At 35.5% G+C, this 24,559-nt stretch overlaps 2 protein-coding genes and 1 long non-coding RNA gene across 4 annotated transcripts; all 3 read right to left on the bottom strand.

Moving 5' to 3' along the window:
* Window positions 1–1,993: 1,993 nt before the first annotated feature.
* Window positions 1,994–5,762, bottom strand: LOC109189170 (formin-like protein 6). Of its 2 annotated transcripts, XM_019339948.1 has the most exons (5): window positions 5,551–5,762; window positions 4,261–5,520; window positions 3,750–3,949; window positions 3,340–3,581; window positions 1,994–3,254 (listed from the first exon to the last, which is right to left on the bottom strand). In XM_019339948.1, the coding sequence occupies exons 1-5, from the start codon at window positions 5,616–5,618 to the stop codon at window positions 2,496–2,498; spliced, it is 2,529 nt and encodes an 842-aa protein (XP_019195493.1). In that variant the 5' UTR covers window positions 5,619–5,762; the 3' UTR covers window positions 1,994–2,495. The 2 variants fall into 2 exon arrangements, with proteins under 2 accessions (XP_019195493.1, XP_019195492.1); XM_019339947.1 differs by having other exon boundaries at window positions 4,261–5,762.
* A 7,124-nt stretch (window positions 5,763–12,886) lies between these two features.
* On the bottom strand, window positions 12,887–14,686 carry LOC109189174. Its single transcript, XR_002055553.1, has 4 exons — window positions 14,577–14,686; window positions 14,368–14,440; window positions 13,688–13,753; window positions 12,887–13,103 (listed from the first exon to the last, which is right to left on the bottom strand). It is a non-coding gene; the product is annotated as an uncharacterized LOC109189174 (long non-coding RNA).
* Window positions 14,687–20,754: 6,068 nt separating this feature from the next.
* LOC109189171 (probable N-acetyltransferase HLS1) lies at window positions 20,755–22,973 on the bottom strand. Its single transcript, XM_019339949.1, has 3 exons — window positions 22,386–22,973; window positions 22,104–22,291; window positions 20,755–21,968 (listed from the first exon to the last, which is right to left on the bottom strand). The coding sequence occupies exons 1-3, from the start codon at window positions 22,560–22,562 to the stop codon at window positions 21,104–21,106; spliced, it is 1,230 nt and encodes a 409-aa protein (XP_019195494.1). The 5' UTR covers window positions 22,563–22,973; the 3' UTR covers window positions 20,755–21,103.
* Window positions 22,974–24,559: the final 1,586 nt, after the last annotated feature.

Here is a 24,559-nt window from a genome sequence, read left to right as displayed (position 1 = left end):
CAATTTCGGTTATCTCTTTCATTAGTACTTCTATTACTTTAAATTGGGTTAAAGGTTTAAAACTATTATGTTTTTTTTTTTTTTTTAATTTAAAAACCAACCAATAAATGATTGTATTAATGAAGCAAAGCTGCAATCTAGTCCAGAGGGATTGAATCCCAAAACATAAATTGATCCTGAGCAAAAGTTAAAGAAGCTAAAACAAGTGCATGTGAATTAACATGCCTAGAAACATAACTTAACGAACAATAATCAAAAGAAGCCACTAACGACCTACATTGGTCTACTATGACCCCAACATACGACATTATAATCGTTGACTCCTGGCTTATAGCATTCCGAAGTTGCATGCAATTCGTGAGTAGATCCACCACCGTTATATTCCTCTCGAGCAGCCAGAATAGAGTCTCCTCACAAGTTAGGGCCTCCGCCATAAAAGGTGAGAAACAAGTTGGTAGCCTTCCATTTCGTGCCACCATAAATGATCCGTTTGGCGAGAGCACTACCACACCAAAGGTGGCCTCTCCCTTAGCCTGCCGGTAGCCAGCATCCACATAACACCTTGGCCTGCCGTGTACGCCAGCGTCTGGTGCGTGCGGTATAGGTAGCGGAGGGCGGTGATTGGCTTGTCGGAACGAGCTCAAGGCCGTGGTTGTCTTCCTCCATACGCCAGCGGGGTGAGGGAGTGCTCCTTCCCACACGGCTGAGTTGCGGCTCCGCCCGCCAGCGTCTGGTGCGTGCGGTATAGGTAGCGGAGGGCGGTGATTGGCTTGTCGGAACGAGCTCAAGGCCGTGGTTGTCTTCCTCCATACGCCAGCGGGGTGAGGGAGTGCTCCTTCCCACACGGCTGAGTTGCGGCTCCACCATAAATGGTATAGTATCGCTACCAAGACACCACTCTGTTCTTGTGTTAAAATAGCAAGTGTAGCTATTAGCCAGGCGGAGAAAGAGTACAATTAAGTACGTATTTGCAACAAACCATCTATATCTATATATAATAAGTAAAGAAAGTCTAAGACGGGTTGTCCAAAAAAAAAAAATCTACTACAGTAATCAACATTAGTGTCTATATTTGAATTGTACCCGTGCAAGAGTTACCCATATCCATTGGCTACAAATTATACTGTGGACCATGATCTATGACAGAAAGTGGTAAATATTCAATTTTAGTATATTCAATATTAATTTTAAATGTACTAATTTAGATAGTTTATAAAAGAACCTGCAATATATTAAATGTTTTTTTTTTTTTTTTTTGGTGTCGCAATATATTAAATGTAAACCTTAAAAAAATGACATCCAATATACAAGAAGAAAATGTATGTTAGTGGCTCATCTTTTGCAATGTATACCCTGGTTCAGGTATAATGATTGCCTACCAACACTTTAGAATTTTCCATAATAATTATATACTACGTATTAGATATAAAATTAACACATAAATAGATGGTGGATGGTTTGTAAACACTTCCCCTCTCTCTATTTTTTTTTTTTTTTTTTTTGAATGCTACTGGCACTATTACAACATAAAGAACCAATAACGCGCCTCTACTGAACCGAGAACTCGTAACCTTCCAAATGAAAGTGCAACCCGGGTACCATTAGACCACATAGTCTTAGTCCCCTCTCTCTCCTTAATTTTTGTCCTTTTGACTGGTAAGTTTATCTACTCTTTATCTCTCTTTTATGGAGTTATTCTGGCCATTATTATATCATGATTTTGTTTCTTCAATTTCAACTCAAACTGTGAAGGTACACATTCTCGCTGAGGCATTTTAACAGTCATTTGGCAGTCGTAGATTTCTTGGTTTTCCTTCTTAATGGGCTTACTTTATTAGCATAAAACAGGGGGAAAAATGGATGCTTTACTTTGCTTAATGCAATTTATTCCTTTTGTCATTCTCTCTTTAAACCACTGAACAGTTTTAAGATCATTATAGAAGTGAAAATGAATATCTTTCTCAACTAGCTGTTATCATGTGTTCATAAGTAAAAATATAAGGAGAAGAAAGAATTTCTTAATCTTGCAAAAACAAATTAATGTTATAGTCTTATGATGCCTAGTATTGTGCCATTTTTGTTTCTACTATGTATACAAGTGAAATAGATTGTGCTACCTAGGTTTGATTGTAGAGAAAAAAAAAAAAAAAAAAAGTCTCTTTCACTGGGATTTGTTCACTGTGCATGTCTGTGTTTAAATATGTTCAACATTTAATCCAAGGATGCTGCATCTTGTTCTTGTTTTCCTATGCTATTTGATCTCTCTGGACTCGCAAATCTTTACAGTTTCCAACATGTTATTTCATGTTGGTGCTGGAGCAGGCTGATTCAAAGCATGGGACTTTCTTTCCTTGTTCACTAGCACGAAATTTTACCCGAAAAATTCTTGAATTTGCCATCCTGCTCCTGCAGAAATTGCTGTCATCAAGCATCCATGTAAGGATTGTTTTATGCACCATTTACATGTGATTTCATCGATATACTTGCCCCGAGCTTCAATTATGTTGTTGAACATTATATTTGCTGAAAACTGGCAGTGATGTAGCTGTTGGGGTTCTAAATGGTCTTGCAGAGCCAATCACTGTTCTGTCATGCATCCTCCCAACATCTTTGCAGACATTATCCAGTATGGATAAGAAATCCCTTACGATTATGAAGATTCTGAGAGGGTGGGGTTCCTCTGATGCAGCATTGCCATGGAAATATTCTGTCACTTCCTTCACCATGGATAAGGCCTTTTTCTCCTCACCTTTAATCCTAAACATGTCTTCCTCGGATTCTTTAAGGAACAGTTTGATTGAGTCGAAGAATTTTCCCTCCATGCCTTGTTTCTCAAACTGCAAAACCAACCTAACGTTTTCTAGTCCCGTTTCGAGCCTAGACACGTAACTATGTAGGACGTCTGAGTCCATCCCTGCTGCTTTTTTCACGTTGCCAAGCTCCCGGCTTAAGCCTGCAACAACCTGCAGCTCTTTCCTCTTGAGATCGTCATCTTTGATTCTCGTATTTGTTCTGTTTTCATTGATAGGACCGGAACCCGTTCCTTCTGACCTAATAATCTCTTGGACCACAAAATGGAGCAAAGTTGTCTTCCCATCTGTTCCTTTTATGTCCACCAATTTCAAGAGAGTCTCTAGTTTGAACGCTTTGGCATCACCGCGGCTCGTGCCAACATTCATCCGGTTTCCTGTCCTTAGCACCGCTTCCAAGAGTTTGAGGAACAATCGACTGTTCTTCAATTCTTTGCTCGCATTCTGGTGAAAACAATGGAAGCCAATGACTATAGATGAATGCATTTGATCAATTGGAAATTTGGAATAGAATTGTTATTGTTATTACCTCAAGGGTTTGGAAGGAATTCCTCAAGTAGTTCACTTCTGAATCAAAATTAGCTTGGTACAACATTGCTTCCACTCTTTTGAAGGCAAATGGTACATCAAGAACTGCTTTCAGGAACCCCTCTGCAGATCCTAACTTTGAGGTGTCATTTTTGTAGGCTCTGAGCTTTATTTCTTCCTCCTTTGTTGGAGCCATCTTCACCAAAGTCTCCAGAAGCTCAGGACCCAGCCCTTCTGGATTTCCTGCAACCCCAATGCATTATGAAGTGGAAGAAATACAGGAGGACTTGGTATCTAATGTGCCAATTTTAAAGTTTGGACCTTTGTTAAACCGCACTAAAAGATTGAATTCAGTAATCTGATATTTTTTTCTCTAATTTTTTAATGTGGGATTCGGAGAGATATACAAACCATCTAGAAGTGCTTCAGAAACCTCTTCTTTTGTTACATTTTGAGCTCTCAACAGTATAGCTATGTTTTGTGACTTCTTTGGGTCCAGTATTCTATGCTCCTGCTCAACTGGAGGCAGTGCTGATTTCCTGGTGACTTCTTTGGGAGCTGAATTTGCAGAATTGCATCCAAAAAGTGACTCCATCATATCCTCATTCACTCTGCAGATACAAGTCTTTGTTAGGTACCGAACACTCAGACAGAATTGTGAATGAGTAAATTAAGGTGACTCCTATTAAGTGAAATGATCAATGTCTAGTATCCGAGTTACCTCACTAGAGGGTAAAACTCTAAAATTGTGACATTTAAGGCTTAATTTTACGTCATCGGCCCGACAATTTATCTCTCACGAACCAATTGTCCCTTGTCGGTCTGATGTGAACAGGATTAGTCTAAATATGGTACGAGCTTAAAATGTGTCTCTTAGTCTGCTCAGGACATGTCGAATAATTTTTTTACCATGACTACTTACTGGAAGGAGCTTGGTTTTAGCTGGTCCCAGACTGTGGCTCGATCAGATGGTGCTTGTACTTTGTCCCAGTGCAATGGTTTCAGCTTGGGTTTTGATCCATCCATTTCATCGGAATCACATCTTTCCGACGAGGCTGTACTTCTGTCTGTCTGCCCGGAGCCGCTTTTCTTTTCGCTCTGCGGGGTTGTTTTGGGACTGGGAGTTCTTGAATCCTGCTTTTCCGTTTGATGGCTAGCCAATGGCGGGAGATTTGTTTGGGAACCACCCAATTTCCGTGTCAGCGACAGTGGTGGCGGCGGCGGCGGCGGAGGAGGAGGAGGAGGAGGAGGAGGAGGGGGAGATGGAATTCTTGACATTTGTTTGGGTTGGCTGGTTAACAGTGGGGATGAGAATTTCGCCGTTTTGGGGACGAAAATGAAAGGTATTGCCGGTCTGTCATTGCGCACCGGCGGCTCCTGTGGAAGCGGCTGCAACGGCCGTGGAGGATCCGGCGGTTTCTTAATCGGCGGTATGATTGCCGGCCGTACATCCGGCGATGAAGCGGAAAGGCGTGATCTTGGAGAAGTTCTCCTTTTAGTCTGCTGGGAAATGGGAGTATAGAAGCCTTCTTCATTGCTGACAGATGAGCCTTGCAGCGTGTAGAACGCAGTGTCCTGGCTCTCTTCGTCGGAGGACGTCATCGCCGGCGGGGAATTTATATCGGGCGGCGGCTGCGGCTTGCTCAACGGCGGGAGTGGCTGCAGGTCAGGGCTCGGCCTATACCGATCGGATTTTAACTTCCGGTAAGGCGACCGGTTTGCCCAGTTGTTGTCACTTACCGGAGGACGCGGCTCCACCGTTCCAATGTACAGAAAAGTCGACGGCGGCGGCATTCCTGATTCCTCGTTGATTCTCCGAGAACTGCCGCCCACCAGCTTCTGGGTTTCGTCCGGGTGTTTCAGGCGGTGCTTGTAGATGTAAAACGCCAACGCAGAAAACATTCCCAGCGTGACAATCCCGACCGAAATCGCAATGGCCACTTTCTTTACCGGCCGGGATTGCTGCGGCAAAACCGGGTTCGACGACACCGATGAATGGTTGGGCTGAACCGACGCCGACGGCTGCTGTGGGCTCTGATTAGGCTTTTCCGGGAAGAACGGCGGGTCTGGGGTAGATAACGCGGGACTTTCCGGCGGAAAGAAGTCGGAGCCTTGCGGCGCCACCGCCGGAAGCAGCGGCTGATGCAAAACTCTTCTTCTATGTTTTTCTTCGCCGTTGGAACTCTGAACTGTGATCTGAGCTCCGGTGGACTCTACGACCACCAACGACGACACAACAAGAAGAAACAAATTCATGCGAAGATGATGATGAGCTCTCATTGTGCGCTTCTTGTGTTGTTCTTTCCACCTGTAAAATTCATCTATGGCTTTTGTTCTAGAAAATCCTTACCGAGGTAGAGGGAGAAAGAAGACAGCAAAAAGAAGCTTCTCTAAGCTGCAAGATCTAAATGACTTCACCATTAAGCCACCTTTGTATTCCATTTTCTCAAACTAAAACTATGTGTTTCACTTATCATAAAATATACTTTTTTTTTAATTTAATAAAAATAATTAAAATTGCAATATGAATTAATTAATCGAAAATGAAAGGATTGTGTGTATTTAACTAGACAAAGTTTTAACTATTTATAAAAGATTTTTAACATCTAACAACAATTCGCATGATTCAAATGCTTCCCGAGCAAACTAAAAGTGTTCCTATCGACCATGTTTGACTATGCATTTCACAGGCCCGTTGTCCAAGCTCACATGTTCGAGTCTGTGCCAATGTCGACCTTAAGGTCAATCTTCAATTTACCTCCAAATTCTTAGTCTTTGCCTTCAGTTTAAGCTTTCTATGATGGACTTGACTTTTTAGACTTAACTATTTAGATTGAATCTAATATAATTGTCATAATTAAAATTTTAAATTAATAACTAAAAATAAAAATGTTATTACCAAAAATTAAATAATTTCACTTGGCATATCTGTACATTCCAACTGGATTGTAATAGAATCGAACTTTGGTGGTGGGAGCATTGATTTTTTGTGTTAAAAAATAAAAAAAAGTATAATAAAGATACTACTATCTTGTAAAGAATTATGTGTGTTTTTTTTAAAAAATAAAAGTAAAAATATTATTATCAAAAATAAATAATTTCTTTTTATTCTCATCCGGCTGGGGAGTGGGAAGTATGTAAATTTCCAGACTCCATAGTCCATCCTGTAAAGCGTCAAGTCAATGATAAAAGGAACACGTTTAAGTACTTTTTGTCCAAAATATCTTATTTAAATTTTTTTAAAAAATGTTTCTTAATATGCTTTATTTTTGCACCGTAACCGAGGCGGAACGGTGGGAGACATGCTTCTAGCCTTGGCTTATTATTGTCGTTAAATAGTTCGTCAACTCTAACCAACGTTTTTCTAAAATGTTTTATTTTCTTTATTCTCACTTGCTTAATAGTTAATAGGATGGGATTGATAAAATTTACTCGGTATTTTTTACTTCTCTTACAATAGTAAGCTTTTTTTTTTTTTTTTTTTTTAAATCGTTAATTTTAAAATGTAAAAGTAACTACATTTTTGAAGGCTAAAACAATTAGCTTTGAAGGTAAATTAGGTGTTTATAACTTGTAAGTAACAAGTATAAATGTTTAAAAACGGAATTAAGGTAAAATATGTAAAATTAGTAATATTTATATTAAGGTATTTTTCGATATATTCAAGAGCTTTTAGACATAAATATTAAATCAATAATACTGAGATGACGTATTTATCTATCGTTTTATAATATGTTCAATAGCATTTAATATTGTTAGCATGTGCATACCATGGCATAGATTCAACCATAATCATAGAATCAAGCAAAGTGTGAGTTTAACTGTGGTATGGACTCAACTAGGCACAAGGTTGGCCTTGCATAGAGTCGAGACTCTATATAGATCGAGTTTGAACTCAGACACAATTACTCCAGTTCGATCACTAACTTCACAATTCAGGAGCAAGAGAGCTAGCTAGTAATAATGGGTTAATTGGCAAAGATCCTAACACATTCAGTTCAATTATGGAGTTGGTTGATACATTGAATTAGCCTGCAGAGTTTTATTTGGAATGCAGACCGATAAGTATATGCTTGTTGTCAAGAAAGTTACCGATCATGTATAGTGATTATGTATAAACCAAGTGATCGAGTGACATTTACAAATAATCCTAAGCCCGTAAGACTTAGAATTAGTGGCCAAGTGACATTTACAAATAACTGTCGTGATCATGTATAAATAACGTGAGTGTCGTACTATATTGACACACAACCTGCTTATCTTGAATCTGATCGAATACTAAAGAATATAATTCATTTGCTCAATGCAAATACTATTCTTACGATTACTTCCTTACCTACCAAATTTTATTTATTATTTTCAGTGTTAATTAGCATTAACTAACATTGCCACCATCACACTAAGATTGCCAAGTTTGAATTTCTGTATGAACTAAATCTACCAATATTATTTGATTGAGTCATACCAAAACCTAATATTCATCACAATACTAAATCATACTAAAATTAGAGATGCATGAACTAAATCTACCAATATTAAAGAATCTTAGAACTCATTTTTATTAGAATTTAAAATTAGAGAGGAGATGGGAATCCTAGACCAGTTGTCCCACTCAAAAAGTATGTCTACAATTCAACGAAAGAATTAATTATTGTGTCCGACAGTAGGAATCTGGGTACACCCGAAAAAGAAAAAGAAAAAAAAAAGATTGGTATTGGGAGTGGTTGGAAAGAAGGCATGGAGAATGCACACCCATCTCATCTTCTAAAGGCAGGCAGGCCATTTATAATGGCAACTACACATACATCTCACCAATTATTATCATTTCTCAAAATTATAATTTTTTCCCCTCTGTTGTCATCATAATTACTTTCACAAGGAAATCAGTGCTCTTTATAATTACGCCAAATTATTATTGTTTTTCTCATCATTAGTGTAACATGATCATTGTTAATCATCTTTAGCTTATCTTCTTATATTATACATCTTCAAATCCAATTGCTTATTTACACTGCTCGAGATACATAAAACAATACTTTAATTTACTACTTTAGTTGAATGGTAAAATAATAAAATTAAAGAGATTTTTTAGTTACGTTGGTAAGTGTTTTATTGTTCATATTTTCACCTCTTATTTAAATCATTTTATTCGTGAATTTTTTCAAACTTCATGTGTATTATGGCTTATGTGTGTTATTTTGCTTCTAGGAACACTTATCTATCAGAAGTAATGAGTTGGAAAGCTTTGGATGCAAAAAAGAGCAATTCAATAGCAAATTTGGAAGTAAAGTAGACAAAAGAGTATGGGAGCCAATATGAAGCTAAGGAGATGACTAAAATACTTTCAAGAGAGCCAAAAAAAATGGTGTTTTCAATATTTTTGATCATTTGGACAAACAAAGGTAAAAGTAGGGCAAAATATCAAAAAGTTGAAATTCTTGCACGGCATGATCACTGCTCAGTATTTTGACCATATCTAAGTATAGACTTGTCTAAATCAAGTGATTCTTGCACCATTGAAAAGAAAATTCAAAGGCTACAACTTTCATGAAGACCATCAAACCTAATTTTGATGTTAAAATCGTCAAAGAAACCAACGAAGTCATTTTGCCAAAATGCACATGGGTGGCTACACGAATGCATACACGCCCATGTCTTAGCATGGGCACCACAACTCTCCAAAGTAATTTTCTTACTATTTTTCACACAAGCGCCTACACGCCCATGTCCCATATCGTGTAACTATCCCTTGTTCACTATTTAAGCTTGTTTTCACCCATTTCTACTCCGGTTTGACCCTAGACAAACCCTAGTTTATATCTTTCACTTCTTTTTGTGTTTTTAGGTTAGGTTATGCTTAGATTTATGTTCTACAACATTTTGGACGCTTTTAATCATGGATTTGAAGCTAGGATTTTAAGAATCTCTCATTTTCAATAGATAAGTTCTCATTTTTTTTATCTCATTCCTTTGCAATATTTATGTTTATTACTTGTGTTGTTGCTATGTTATGCTTAATATGTGTGAGTAATTAGTTTAGGGGCTTGGGTTAGGGTTGTATTATCTATTTAGATGCTTTATTTGTGATTATTGCGTAAAGGTAGATATGCCTAACCTAGGGTTCTCTAAGATTATGAAGGAATATTAATGTTTGATTGGCCACATTCATTAGCATGTTTTTGGTGGATTCTTGGCCACAATGCGAGTTGGGTCAAGATTCTAAGACACTCCTTGCATAATCCCTATTTTCCACCATGAAAATAGGAGAAATTGGGGGATTTAGATGCGTCATGAGAGTGAGAAATTCCTAGTCTTAATTCTTGTTTAGATGATCACGAGAGTGGTTTTTAGACTAGAATTGCTATTTGCATCCTATCAATTCCCCGGTTATGTGTTATCCCCTAATCCTATAGGTTTGATTGCATCTAGTAGATTTTTCTCTATGACTTGAGCCCTATTTCTTTTATTTCGTGATAATCTCTTGTTTATATGTGTTTGTTCTATTTTGTCTATGTCTGCTTAGCTTCTTGTTAATTTCCCAAAGCTAGTGACTAGTTACTTGTTATTGCATATTACGTATCATAATTCCCAATCTCGAGAGAACGACAAACTTCTTATGCTTCCTTAACTACATCTTGTGTTTTTTTATTAGAAACAATTGTGTATGTTACTTGGGTCACACATGAATACTTGATACTTCAATACTAGCTTATTCATACTGAATAGTGCTCGCATTCAAAAAAAATACTGAATAGTGCTCGATGCAACTAAACATAACTATGTGTTTGTATTTGGTATAAAATTAAAGATACTTGTGTTGACCTTAAAATTAAAATATGATTAGTATTTTCCCCGTGTATCTTACTATCTTTGCATGAATATTGATATGATCTATATTGACTCTACAAAATATTGAGTTGGGGTCAATTTTTATATTTTTGAACTAATTAACTTTTGTTGAGAAATTAGAGTTTTAGCTTAAATTAAGGGCCTATTATTATCATTTTTTTTTATCAAACCACGAGGTGTCCTTAGTAGGTTCTAACTGTAGGAGTCACCTTTAAGTCCATTTCTATGCTTCAACTGATCTCTGTTCGCACCGGACCGACTCAATTAAGGGACAAAGTACTGACCAGATTAATTTTCCATACGAGAAGGGGTTGATATTATTTGAGCTAACTGTGTGGCAAGAAAGGGCTACAAGAAGAACACTACCTAGTGCATGATAGTGCTCAAAGGAAATTGAGAAAAGTCCAAAGTGAAAGCTATTCACTCATCAAATGTCGATGTAGAGGCCATTGATGCATGTAAACTTTCACTTTATAGTCTATTCATTGACTTCATTTGTCCCATTTTATCAGTCATGTTTCTTATTAATGGGTCAAACCAACATTTTTTCTTTGCTCATTTTCATGAATATTTTTTCATTATTTTTAAATTTAATTTTTAATGTTTAAGAGTACTTTAAATGTAATTAATAAATATATAAATTTTATATACTAATACTAAGCTTAATATTGTAAAACAATTAAATTATATTTTATTAATACTCTCAGGCCAAAATTTTGTATTGAGAATCTGTTCTTCCTGACTTTGTTTAAAAACTTTTACATTCATCTATTCCTTGATTTTACTTAAAAAAAAAAAAACAAAATTATAAGTATCTCAATTAAGTCTCGTTAATCGAATCAAATATATAAAATTGTATTGGTGAGAGTAATTACTAATAATGGTTTGACGTGTAAACAAATCATCATAATAGAAGCTTTTTTTGTAACCCCAAAAACAAATCTTAATACAATGAATACAACACTACAAACGACTAATTAACACATCAAATTACATGATTAATAATAAACAGCGATTAATTATTCTGTAACAAATAACTAGGGAACAACAAATAATAGTTAGGGAGTCACGCAGTATGAGTCATGTGATGTTAGCTTAATTATACGAGTCCAAAATGAATTTGGATTAGCTTTAATTTTGAGTAAGGAGGAAAATCTGTAATTATTTTTAAAAGTATGCACTAGATATATTCTGCCTTGTAATTTTAATTGGTAAAAGACAATAATAAGATAAATCAACTTAATTACACATAAATAATAAGTTTAAACTAATAAGACCAATAATCACTCTATTAATAATAGAACTTGAAAGTTTATTGTTACAAAGCCAATAATTCAATCAACTTGGCCAGGTAATTTTAGGTCCTACCTGGAAAACATGCGATGGATCAGAACAAATTTGTCGGCGATCTACTACTGTTACACAACATTTTAATTATTATTGAGGAAAAAAAGGATCCTATGTGTAAACGTAATTAATGGACTGCAGTAGACATCATTATAGTATCATTACTGAAAGCTAAATATTGTGATTAGATTAGATGTGAAAATTACAGTGGCATCGTGACTTTAGAGGCTAAACAACTATTATGAAAATGATCTTTATTACCAAAAACAAAAATAATTTTGTGGAATTTAGTTATTTTAATTTACGGGACATAAAAAATGATTTTGTGGTCAAGCGATATGACAGTAGTTTTTCTAAATAGGGGGATCACACATCTGAACCTTAGTGGGAACATTGAATCTTTGTATATGGACAGATATTACATAGTAGTACTATATATATATATATATATATATATATATATATATATATATATATATATATATATATATATAAAGTAGAGTGTTTAATAGCAATTTATGTAGTTCGTTAACTAATTTTGTGAAATTTTACATTATAATAATATATTGCCGCATATAACAAAACTGTTACCATAGGCATGTTAAAGCAATACGATATATGAATGCAGAAGACATTATCATTGTTCATTGTAAGTGAAAGTTATACCATGAATCCAGGTCAACCTTGCAAGGTGAATCCGAATACACAATTTACATATTGAATGTTCATAATTTATTTTCTGCCCCGAAATGTTCCACTATGTACCACATCAGAAATCATTGGTCATATTTTTCAGTTTTCTGGGCCGGATAGCCTGGCCCAGCAAAAAGTAAATTAAATGAACCCAATATAGATTCATTTTTTAGTAATAGTGTGGATACAGTCAAAGACTTTGTGGTCAAACAGCATAACTGACTCTTTTAAATGAGAGGTTATAAATTCAAATCCCAGTGAAAAACACGCAAGCCAATAGTGCTAGTAGTAGTAGTAGTTAATAATAATGATGATGTTAGGGTGTCATCTAATCAATATTTAAACTTCCTACTTCAACTAAAAGCAGGTAGATTTTCAAAGTTTGGTTTTCCTACAAAGCTGCCCAAATTTTCTAACTCTGCTATTGCTTTTTATTTTTTTCTCCTACTTCAAATGAACTGACTAGAATCAAAATCAGTGTGAATATACAAATAGAAAAATTCTAAGGTATCAATAGACACTAGTGTCTTCTATACCGAGTATAATCATATACATTTTAAGGGTTTTTTGAAGTTGTTCGAGGTACAACGTGGACAATAGTGGAAATAAGAGTTGACGGTACTAAGGACAGAGCCACCTCGAATTTAAAAGGATGGTTATTTGAAAAACACAAGAACAAAGAATTACTTCCATAACAGCAAATCTCAATATGCAATGTTGATAAGACTACAAAATTTACAGATCCAAAATGAAAAGATAGATGTATCAAATGCACCATTGCAGCAGCATTACTGCTCATCACTCCTCACACTGACTAAAGCTCTTTCAGCACCCTCCTGTTGGTTGGTTATCCATGCCATCATTATCCGCTGCTTTCTGTAGAAATAAAGCAGAGGGACCATTAGACTGTATAAAAGTCGAACCAAAGTATGTGAAAGTATAATCAATATGATGCAGGATTGGTATTCATACTAATAACCAAAAATTTCATCTTATAAGTTGCTAGTTTAATCTAATAAATCATGCAATTTTCGGAAATAGCATCAAACAAGCAATTCTTTGAAGAAAGAAGTAAAAAAAATAATAATAAATTGACGGGATTGGTCCATTTTGGTAAGAAGTGCAAAGTGAAAGTTCTAATATCATATAATAGAGTTGTGCACTACCAGAAAAAGAAAATGAATAGGTTTGATTTGGTATTTGGTAACCTAAGGCATTGACATTGCTATTTGGTGTGGTCATACTGATAGTGAGGCATATATTATGTTTGATGATATACAGTTGCTAAGTTTGTTCAACCCCGATCCAAAATAATGATTTTGTTGGCTTATGGTCTACAAAGCAACATGCGTTAATATTCATAGTATAAACAATTATATAGACTACTATTAGGCAGACTGACAAGTTGAAACTTCAAAGGGGAAAAAGGAAAAAAGTAGTGCTAAGAGCTCTGAGCATACGTTTTCAGTTTGACCACGAGCAGTCATGAGTTCATAGAACTTGCGCATCAGCATTTCTTCCTCAACCTAAAAATATCATGCAAATGAAGATAATTACATAGATATTGAAGAAGACCAGAGGCAACTTATGACCGCAAATATCATGCAAATGACAGCGTTATTACTCTGCTTACACCATATCAGAAAGGCTCAAAGAAAATGCAAAAAACCATCCAAAACATTGTTGCTGGCATTTATTCCTTGATTTAGGAAATCCATTTCTTTAACTCAAACACTCAACCTTAGTCAATATACGTTGTAAGCAAAATCTTAAGACACCATCAAAGGGTAGATTCAATTATTCAAAGAGTCCAAAAGAAACAATTTTAAGCATTACAAGCTTTGCATAGAACCAGAACAAAGAACACAAAGTGCATACAGCCTCTAAAATGTTCAATCTTTTCTAAACAACTGATTGGTTGAGATTTGAGCAGAGTATATACACCCAAAACAGTGAATTTCTTCTCTTCCCCTATCCTATCAGCAAGCATACGGTTCTTAGCAATGAAGTCAATAATCAAAATGTGATTAGGAAATAAACTAACTGCATAGATTAACAAGATTACTTACTGAAAATTACAAAGATAAAACAGTGTTACAAAAATGGAATCACAAGATAACTAAGAGATTTTGAGCAAAACCTGAAGCGTATGCAATTCGTGCGACATGGAATTATAGGCTTCCATAAGGAGCTCGTATTCCTTCTCTAAATGTCTGCACCACACCACAGAATATCATCATCAGAAGATCAGACATCAAAGATTAACCCTAACCGTGAAAAAAACGAGAGTAAAGCAAATGCACTGTGAGATAAACAGTAAACGATAAACCCTTCAAATTCGACAATTACTTTAGCGTTTCTCCTGCGTATCTAGGATCCATCTCTGTTAGGAGTTTAATCTTCAAACAATTACCCTCTGAGTAAATTTTCGCCCAGAAATCTGCCCTCCCGGAGAAGAAGTCAATAAACAAAAGAACTCAAACCTTTGATTTTTACTACGACGTATAGGTTATCGGCACCGGAGATAAAGTCGGTTCGGATTTCCGGCGCTCTTTAAACGGTACAATCCAATAACAATAAACCTATAGGAATCGGGTCACAATTTTATTAATCCGGCCCAATTAAATAATACAGCACTGAGAGACTCAAAACCCTCGGGTCACAAATTTTCAAAATAAGGCCCATGAACTAAAACATGGGAGACCCAATCATATCTTAGCATAGTTACTGATTTAATCTCATTCGTTTATCTAAGAACTAAGATGATCGAATGTTAAAAATTAATTTTAAAAATCTAATAATATTTTTGTAAGTATTACGGTAGTGAGTTTATGTATTACTAGGTATATTTTTTAATATGAGTTTGTCTGTATTTATTCTTCCAAAAGGTTGAACTCCAACCCTAAGGGTCCCATACCCCAACCCAACAGAGCATTTGGGAGGATGTAAATCGTGGTAACTCAACTGATCTTTTCTTACTGCGCACAAGGAGTCCCCCTCACTTTGAGAGGTTGCTCCCACACTGCCGCTGGTGAGACGGTCATTCTTCCAACTTTTCACCTCTATGACCAGTTGAGTTGCCCATAATGGTTGAGTTTGTCTGTATTTATATTGAGCTTATTCGTTGTATTTAGAATTTTTTTTTTTGAGTGACGATATAAACCCATAGTCACTACTCACTATATAAGAGCGTGCATTAGGTAAATCTCGCTTTGTGACCTTAACCGATAAATTAAAGAATCACAAGAAGATAAACCAGTCTAAGTTACTCATAGTTGACTGACTCAAACTAAGAAAGTTAATATATCACTCGATCCCTTTGGAAGTTGAACTTGGAATATTTGGTAATATTTTCTAAAATAATAATACTTTGATTGTCTCGATTTAAATAGGAATATACTTGTGTAATTTATAAAACCACAAGTTATTTTTCTTTGCATAAATATAGATAACACTCAAATTTGTGTAATTTATAAAACCACAAGTTATTTTTCTTTGCATAAATATAGATAACACTCAAATTTAATGCACTTATATATTTATATAAAGTACTTAAATATCTACCATACTGAATCACATGAATGTTATTCGGTTCATTCAATTCCTAATAAAGGTTTATTCATATTATTTAAAATTAAAATATTTATTATTTAATTTAATATCGGTAGATAAAATTTATATTAAACAAAACAAAAAGAATTAAAAGAAAATAAGTAGAATTAAAAAGTTGATATTATCCCACAATGTATGAAGCATGCAATTGTCCATCCATAAAGTGATCCATGTTGTATTGCAACGTGGCATGCCACGTACAGATCCTATATTTTTAATCTAAAAAATAATGATAAGATGGATGATTAGTCCACCCTCATCCCCCACTAGAAATTTAGGTTTGATATTCTCATTAGAACATGATCAGATGTGTTGAAAGTGACCACTAAATTGATCCATGTCACAACTTAAAGTACCTTCATGAATGCCACCAGCCCACCATATCAATTATTTTCACATTTTTGTATTTCAACAACACTACATATAGGTGTAGATGAAATATTGTTGGTTTTTTCTAATTTAAATAGAAGTATCTGGTTCGAGCTTTACGAATCTGAGTTAATTTTATTTTTGGTTCTAGATTTATAGGTAATAGTCTATTTTTAATCATTTTTTATTAGAACATCTTCATTTAGTCCTAGTATTATATTGTGGCATGACCATTCTTAATCCTCATCCAACAAAATCATTGAAATTTCGTTAAATACAAAGACATTTCAATCTATTTTTATACAAAGTACGTTGAACCGCTATATTTTTTATGTTTATTTTTTTGAAAAACTCGTAATTGAAGACCGAAATACCCTAAAGGACAAAAAATGATCATGTCACAATAATACTAGAACCAAAAAATGGATGTTCTAATAAAAAATGACTTAAAGTGGATTGTCACCTATAAATCTAGGACCAAAAATGGAAATAACTCTTACGAACATATATCTACTTTAAAACTCAGCACGAATAGGATTAGTAACGATATGTGTAGTCCTAGTGCATCCTAAATGGGGGGAAAACACTTCATATAGTATCAAACGACCTACTATATGTGGTTTAAGTATGATGAATTTTTGAAAATTGGGTGGTTAAAAGGGTAGAGTATGATTTTTCATACCGAAAAATTACGAGTTTGATTGGCAACACCGATCTTCTTGGGCAACCCTGTTGCACAGAGTATTTGTTTGCGATGAAATTCATACATAGCATACCAAAAAATCTTGTAATCAAAATACTGGAAGCAAATTGACTTGATGGACCGATGATGACAGTGGAATAGTCAATTGTAGGTCGTAGTAAAATATTTTTTCCATAATCCCTCCAAAGTTGTCTCTAAAGGTGAAGGAAAAAATCCTTTCAATTCAAGAAAAAAATGTATTCTTTTGGAGATTTTAAGTCCAGTCAACATTCCAACCTATTTTTGATTAATGAAATCACTGTTATTTTCTCCCCAACTTCCCTTACCTAAAACCCCATATCATGTGATGAGGTAGCTCTGGAAGAGTGGTCAAGTAATTGAAACATGATTATTTTACTAGAACATTACGAGTTTAGATCTTTTCAACCCTTTTGGTGAAACCCGCCGCACAGGGTTTTCTCTTCTTCTTCTTTTTTTAATCTTTTTTTTGGTACCTAAGGTTTTCACTTGTTGAACGGTAGACACCTGTAATGAGTTAGACAACTGTCACAAACAGTCTTTATTGTAAGTTATTACATAAGAATTAAATTTATTTAATGTATACTTTCAAATAATAATTACGAATTTTCTTCGTTATCCAAAAATATTATGTAGGTTGTAGACAATGATTTTTATGACCACCATTGGTGGAATGGTGGGTAGGTCAATATTGGTAAGAGCATAAAGTTGAAAATTTTACATAAATTAAACCAAAGAAAAAGGGGATGCAGAGCTCGAGATTAGCTTAGTTTAATATTAATTATGGTAACTATTTAGCTAGGTGTAGTTAGGCAATTCAAGGTCAAAATATGCCTAACACCTTGTCTTTTTAACCTAAAATTATGGGACAAGACTTGTGTTCCCTCTTCATTAAGCCAAAAAGTGTCCTTAGTGTTTCATGGGATATATATGGCACATTATCCGTCTATGAGTTCTTTTGTTTGGTTTAATTAAACTATTATTAGTGACCTGTTGATCAACCAGACAGAATTTCTAACAATTGTCCATTCAAATTATTGACTTCTTATTTGTTTAGTATATATATATATATATATATATATATATATATATATATATATATTTTACAATGTCAATCAACACCATTATCTTGTGTATAATATACAATCACATATGATACTATATATAAGTTTAATTATTTGATTGCACAAATGCTGATAGTAAATGATACAATTTAAAGAAAAAAAAATTATATATTTTTAAACCCCTATTCAATAATTTTTTATGTATAATTGCATAAATATTTCTAGTCACACTTATTTTCCCTCTCAACCAATCTACCACCATAGCTTTACCTTCACAATTCACATGATCTTAGAAAGAGAAATATGTTATTTTCATGTCAAGCTAATGGGTCAACATCGTATATACTATATACAGTGAGTAAGAGTAATTTTGGTATGGATTATATTATACTAGCTGCATCATGTGAATGCCCAAAAGAGGTGGTTGAATGAGTAGTGCATAATTCTCGTATGAAAAGATCATAATTCTAATTTTTGTCTGTCTTTCTCGATCGAATTCGTCTCACATTGTTATTATTTTCAATGTAGTTTAATTTTCCTAAGCTACTACACATAAATGAGATTTATCCAATGTATAGTATACCCTTAGTGACTATAGATTTTTATCCGGATGATCGTTCCCAATTATAATGTGTATTCATGCTATGGTTGACAAGAGAAGCAAATTGTACTTCAAGAGAAGAGCACTTTTGAGAAGACACCATCCATTTAGAAATCGTACCTAAACAATGATGATTTTTTGGGGTATTATGATTTGTAATATTCTGCGGTCATATCGGTATTTGCTAAATATATCTTATAATATGAAGTTAAGCTATTATAATTGTAAAGACTTTACAAAGTTTAATATATATGTACTCTCCTTCAAATAGAGAGCGATGACAGACAACTTGTGACTTGTCACGTATTAAAGACGAAAGGACGCAGAACAAATAAGTGTGCAGTGTCACTATATATTGACATTGATTATTTTATTTACGATATTTGAAGAAATTAAATCTTAGTTAATCTAAACTAAACTTGATTTGCATTCAAAAAAAAAAAAAAAAAACTAAACTTGATTTATTTGGACGGAAGAGATGATGATTGGTCCTAAACAACAATGATAACCGAAGTGAAACCCCACAACAATCATTGATCACTAGCTGCATTCATTTTGCCACAAGAGGTGTAAAAAAGAGGCTATTGATTGCTCAATTGCACATTCTTTTTATGGAGCATGATGAAGACTTAAAGGTGACCCAAATGGTGCACCCAATTAACCCCCACAATCAGTTAATCTCGTGATTAATAACACCTATAACAATTATATAAAATTTTTGTAACCGAACAACATAAACCCGTCACCCTAAATAACAAGTCACACTACTGAAACACTTACTATACGTATACAAGTTAGGATGAGTATCTAAAATTCGATCTTGTGAGTATAATTAGCGTATTATTGTAATGATTAAGATTTGGGGATGGGAGAGATAGATGTGGGTGGGGTTTGATTGGTATATCCATCAAAAGATGGTTGCTGCAAAAGTAGTGTATTGTGTTCCATTAACATCGCAATCTATCTCAAATGGAAAGGAAAAGAAAAATGGAATGCAGAATCGCCTGGTACATAAAGCCAAAAAAAAAATAAAAAATTATAATAATAATAACGCCCTTTTTAGTAACATAATTAGCTTATAAATTAATTTTAATTTATTTAATTATTATTAATTGTTTGATTTAGTTAAATAATCAATATAAGTGTTTGATTAATTAGTTTTTTGTAACAGCTTATTGCTTCAAAATGCTAAAATTCAAAAAGCTAATAAAAATAATTATTTTGCTGGTAATCAGCTATCATCTAACAACTAATTTAACAAATATCTTTCTACGATCACTTAATGTTATCAACTAATCAAACTCATTTAGAGCATCAATATCAGTATGGGATCATTCACGGTTTTTTATGAACTTACAAGGAAAGAGAATAAACGAAGAGAAGAAAGAAAAATGGAAAAAATGGAAAAAGCTGACAAGCAACTTTAACGCATGAGAAAGAAAAAAGGGAAAAAAATTATCTCTCACATGGTGGCTCCATAATTCTACATTTCTACCACCCTTTACAAGTGAAATAACTCCACCCCACATTTTCAAATAACTCCATTCAAATTTTTTTGACTGACAATTACACCCAAATAACATCTATCGTGGATGCTCTAACCCAATCTATTATCAGTTATTAGCTACAAGCTATTTACCAATCACTCCTAAAACTACCAAAAACAAGTGGTAAGCAATGTTCCTGATCACCATTACTGCTAAACAAAAACAAATAAGTTTTTGTGATTAACATAAAACTAACATTACATTATTATTGTCATATGAGATTGAATTGATATTCCCATCCATCCCCCAACCCCACGTCCTCTCCTTTAGGATGTAAGCACGCAATACCTACAAAACAAATCCTTTTTGCCGATTTGTTTTCGCTAAGGAACAAGGATTCTTTATCTTTCACAAAAACATACATGTACACCAACCTAAACACACAACTTCACAACAAAAAAGAGTATATAACCAACCCATCATTTCATTACACTGTACCACCTTCCTACATCCTCATCCTTCTATGGACACCCCCCTCACTCGACCCCACGCTCGTGCTCCACATTCACGTGTCAAATTGAGGTCTACTGAATTGATTACCATTTTTTAAGAATGACGAGAGAAACTTATAGTTCAATTTGTTCTTGAAATAGGTAATATAGAAAGGAAAAAAGTATAAAAAGGAGAAATCTATTTACAATAAAGAAAAGGAAAAAGGGGATATTCCACCCCATTTACAAAGGGCCTCAAAAGCAAAGGACTAAAAGGGCTCAAAGAGATTTTCCTTAACTTCTATTTTCACTTGTTTCCCCGAGACAAAATCTTCCCCGGCCAAGAAAAGAAAAGGTAGAAGGTGACTAAACAACGTTAATTTAATAACACTAAAACATGAAAAAAGGTAAGAAGAGAAAAGAGATGATCTACAAAAAGACAAGCTTTCTTCTAGATTTTTTTTTTTTTGAATTATTAAACCTCTAAATTAGATTTTGGCGATGTTGTTCCAAGAACAGAAGATGGGCCACTTAGACTTCTCTGGGATCAACAAAAATGGAGAGACCAGCTTGTGACTTAGTCCAATCACCGACAGAGCCGTCACTGTAGTATTCCCCTAGCCGTTTAATGCACCACAAATCGTCGGCGCACGATAGCCGTTTCCAGTGGGGGATCCCTAAGCTGAGCGGATCGGCGGCGGAGACCTCCGTGGCCACCACGCCGCAGCCGCGGTCCTTGGCCAGGTTGTGGGCGAAGCCGCAGAGGGCCGTGATGAACTTCACCGATAATGGGCCTTCTCCGCCCAGCCCATACAGAAAATGCAGCCCAAACGGCCTGAAAACCTCCGGCACCGACGGCAAATGCAGCCACGGGAAAGCCCGGTCCAAAACCCGCGTCGTCTTCGCGAACCCGCGCAGCTTCATCGACGCGCCGCGCACCTCCAGCTTGAACAGCTCCATCGAGTTCCACACGCTCAGCACCGCCCACGACTCCGGCGGGTCCGCCAGAAACTCCTCCGCCCCCGGCCACGTCTCCGCCGTGTACCGCCCCTTCGGCACCGCCAGAAACGTCCCCAGACTCAGATTATTCCGCAAAATGGAATCGATGTCCCGCGGAAAAAACTCCGTCGTCGAGAACCTCCTCCGGTACAACACCTCCGCGTCGCCGGGACTCAGCTTTATGATAGTAACTCGGCTCGAAACGCCAACTCGGTGAGCGAACACGGGCTGAACCAGAATCGACGGTCTCCGAAAGTTCGAGTAGCCGCATTTATGAGTGAAGAGATTAATAGAAGCCTGATTGTCGTTTTCGGTGGCCATGTATGAATACTCGGCGCCATTTTCTCTGAACCATTCCTCCATTTTCATCACCAGTTTCAACCCAATTCCCATTCTCCTGTAACCAAAATAAATACCCATCACTAACAAGAAGAACAAGAAGAAAAAGAATGATTTTTATATTACATGACATATACATATACATATACATACAACTAAAATAAATATAAATATATATGTATATATACAGTACCGGTGAAAAGGAGAGACGCGAAGGCCCAGGATATAAGCAACTTTGGCGTAAATCGGGAGAGGAAGACCGGTCTTTCCGTTATTTCTGGACATTTTCTTCCCGCAAGTCACAGTCTTTATGCAGCCTCTGATCATCCCGACAATCTCCCTCCATTCGCCGCCGTCTTTTTGCACAACCACCTCGGCAACCTGATCATTACCGAAAACAAACGATGAGAATTGAAACAGAGCATGGTCGGCCGATGAACAACGCATTCAAGATTACAGCTTTAGCTTTGCTTACCAGCATTTGATAAACGGGGGAGTTTCTAACTCTGCAAATTGGGTCACCCAAGAGGTCAGTGAATATGGAGAGTTTGCCGCCGGGGCCGACTTCGCATATTCTCTCCACCTCCTCCACCGCCCTACAGTCGTTCTTGGGGTCGTAATCTCGCACCACCACCACCGCCGCCGCCACCATCTCCTTCCCAAATTTTGATCCTCAAACTATATATACTCTGGAAGCTATGGTGAGTGAGAGCAGAGCAGAACAGAGTGATTAGAAACGTGGACTGTTGAAGGGTTTATATAGCACAGGGGAAGGAGAAAGATTGCAGCTTTTTCAAGAAATGACGGGAAATTAACGTGTAGTTGAAGATAGAAGAACAGAATAGACTGGAAATCCTATCGAGAACTGAGAAATCTCAAGCCATGATTTTCTCTTTTCATTATTTCATATAAGCGCTGGAAGAAAAGAAAAACAGAACTCGACGGTCATTAAAGGTATGATGATCTAAGGCTATTTATAATCCCCTCCTAATCTAATTACCGCACTTAGCATCTGTTAAGGATCATTATTATTTTAAGTAGCTCTTCATTTGCAAGTATTTACACAAAACATCCTCACCTCCTTCTTCAACTTCCCTTGTCGCTTCCTATTTTTGTGCCCAGGTTCTCTTTCTTCCATGGAGTCCCCACAGTTTTCGGGAAATTATACAAACGCCCCCAAAACTATTAAAACACTTCTAATCCTTATTTTAATAATTGGCAGACATTTTGGTATTAACTAAAATTTAAGCCAAACACCTTGTGCGCAGATGATATATAGTGACCTCAATAGAATCAGTAGCATTCAAAAAAAAATTAAAATTTAAATTAAACACGCAACTTTTTGACCATAACGGGCAAAAGATGGCATGAAAAAAGGCTAATAAATTAAACTCGCAACTTTTTGACCTTCTTTTTTACCTTATCTGGCAAAAGATGGCATGGAAAAAGGCTAATAAAGGCTAATAAAACTCGCAACTTTTTGACCTTAGCTGGCAAAAGATAGCATTAAAAAAAGGCTAATAAATTAACCGGGAATGAATTTAGAACATTGTAGTTATAATTTAGTGAGATTGTTCTCAAATAACTACACTTGTGTAATAACAAAATCAGTCATTTTTATACTATTTAAAAGATTTATTTACATAATGATTTTAATTGATAACTAAAAATGCTACTCTATCTATATTGTACTTAACCGTATTAAGTGTTTGATCATATTGAAATTTAAATTACACCCAAAAATATTAATTAATGTAACAATAAGTCATGATTTCATTGAACCAAACAACACTCTTTTTTCCCACGAAAATTTTCTAATAAACTTTTTTTCTTAAAGAATGCTTTATGTGCAAATACTTTTTTGGAAGCCCCTTCCTAGAGGCATTTGGATGCCCGTTCATATTTCGTATAGGGCAGTGCGTGGAGTAGTGGCAGAGGCATTTAATTAAGGAAAAAATTAGTAATTAGATTAAGGTTAATAATGGGCGCGAAAAGGAAGGTAATTAAGGAGAAATGGCGGCTGTGGCTGCGGGTGCTATGGCCTACTGGCCTGTGGGTATTATTTATTTATTTATTTATGAGTTTTTTCTCTCTCTCTCTACACACTTTTAAAAGGAGGATTAGCGAGGGGAAGAGGCGTTGCCATCATGAGTCCATCGGTAATGATTACCCATCCATCCATCTATCTATCTATCATATATCTATCGTTCAAGCCATGATGGGTCTTTCTTTCCATATTTACATGCATGGAATGATGGAATCTTTTAACACATCATGCTCATCATCATCATGCCAATATTCACTTCCATATTAAATCATCACATTCACATCCCACCACATATGATTTCCAAAGATTTTCCTTATAATTGTCCCTTAGAAAATTCTTTCTACATACAAGGCGAAATCCCTCGTCTAAAAATTTCAGTCCGCACATAATATTTTTTTTGGAAAGAATAAAATTGTGCTCAAATGGCATGTAGTGACATCTTTCATGTGTGAGGTCATGAAATTGAGCTTCAGTAGAGACGTTGTTGACTCTGTGTGCTTCATTAGGTTGAGAAAGTATGTTTGAACAGATACTACAATGTAATAGAGTCAGTAACATTAAAAAAATTTGTAAAAAGATAAATCACAATTACTTATGGACTT

Source organism: Ipomoea nil, unplaced genomic scaffold (assembly GCF_001879475.1).
Source record: "Ipomoea nil cultivar Tokyo-kokei standard unplaced genomic scaffold, Asagao_1.1 scaffold1509, whole genome shotgun sequence".
Lineage (NCBI taxonomy): Eukaryota > Viridiplantae > Streptophyta > Magnoliopsida > Solanales > Convolvulaceae > Ipomoea > Ipomoea nil.
The sequence above is the reverse complement of the archived record's forward strand: the minus strand, read 5'-3'. Positions and strand labels throughout refer to the sequence as shown.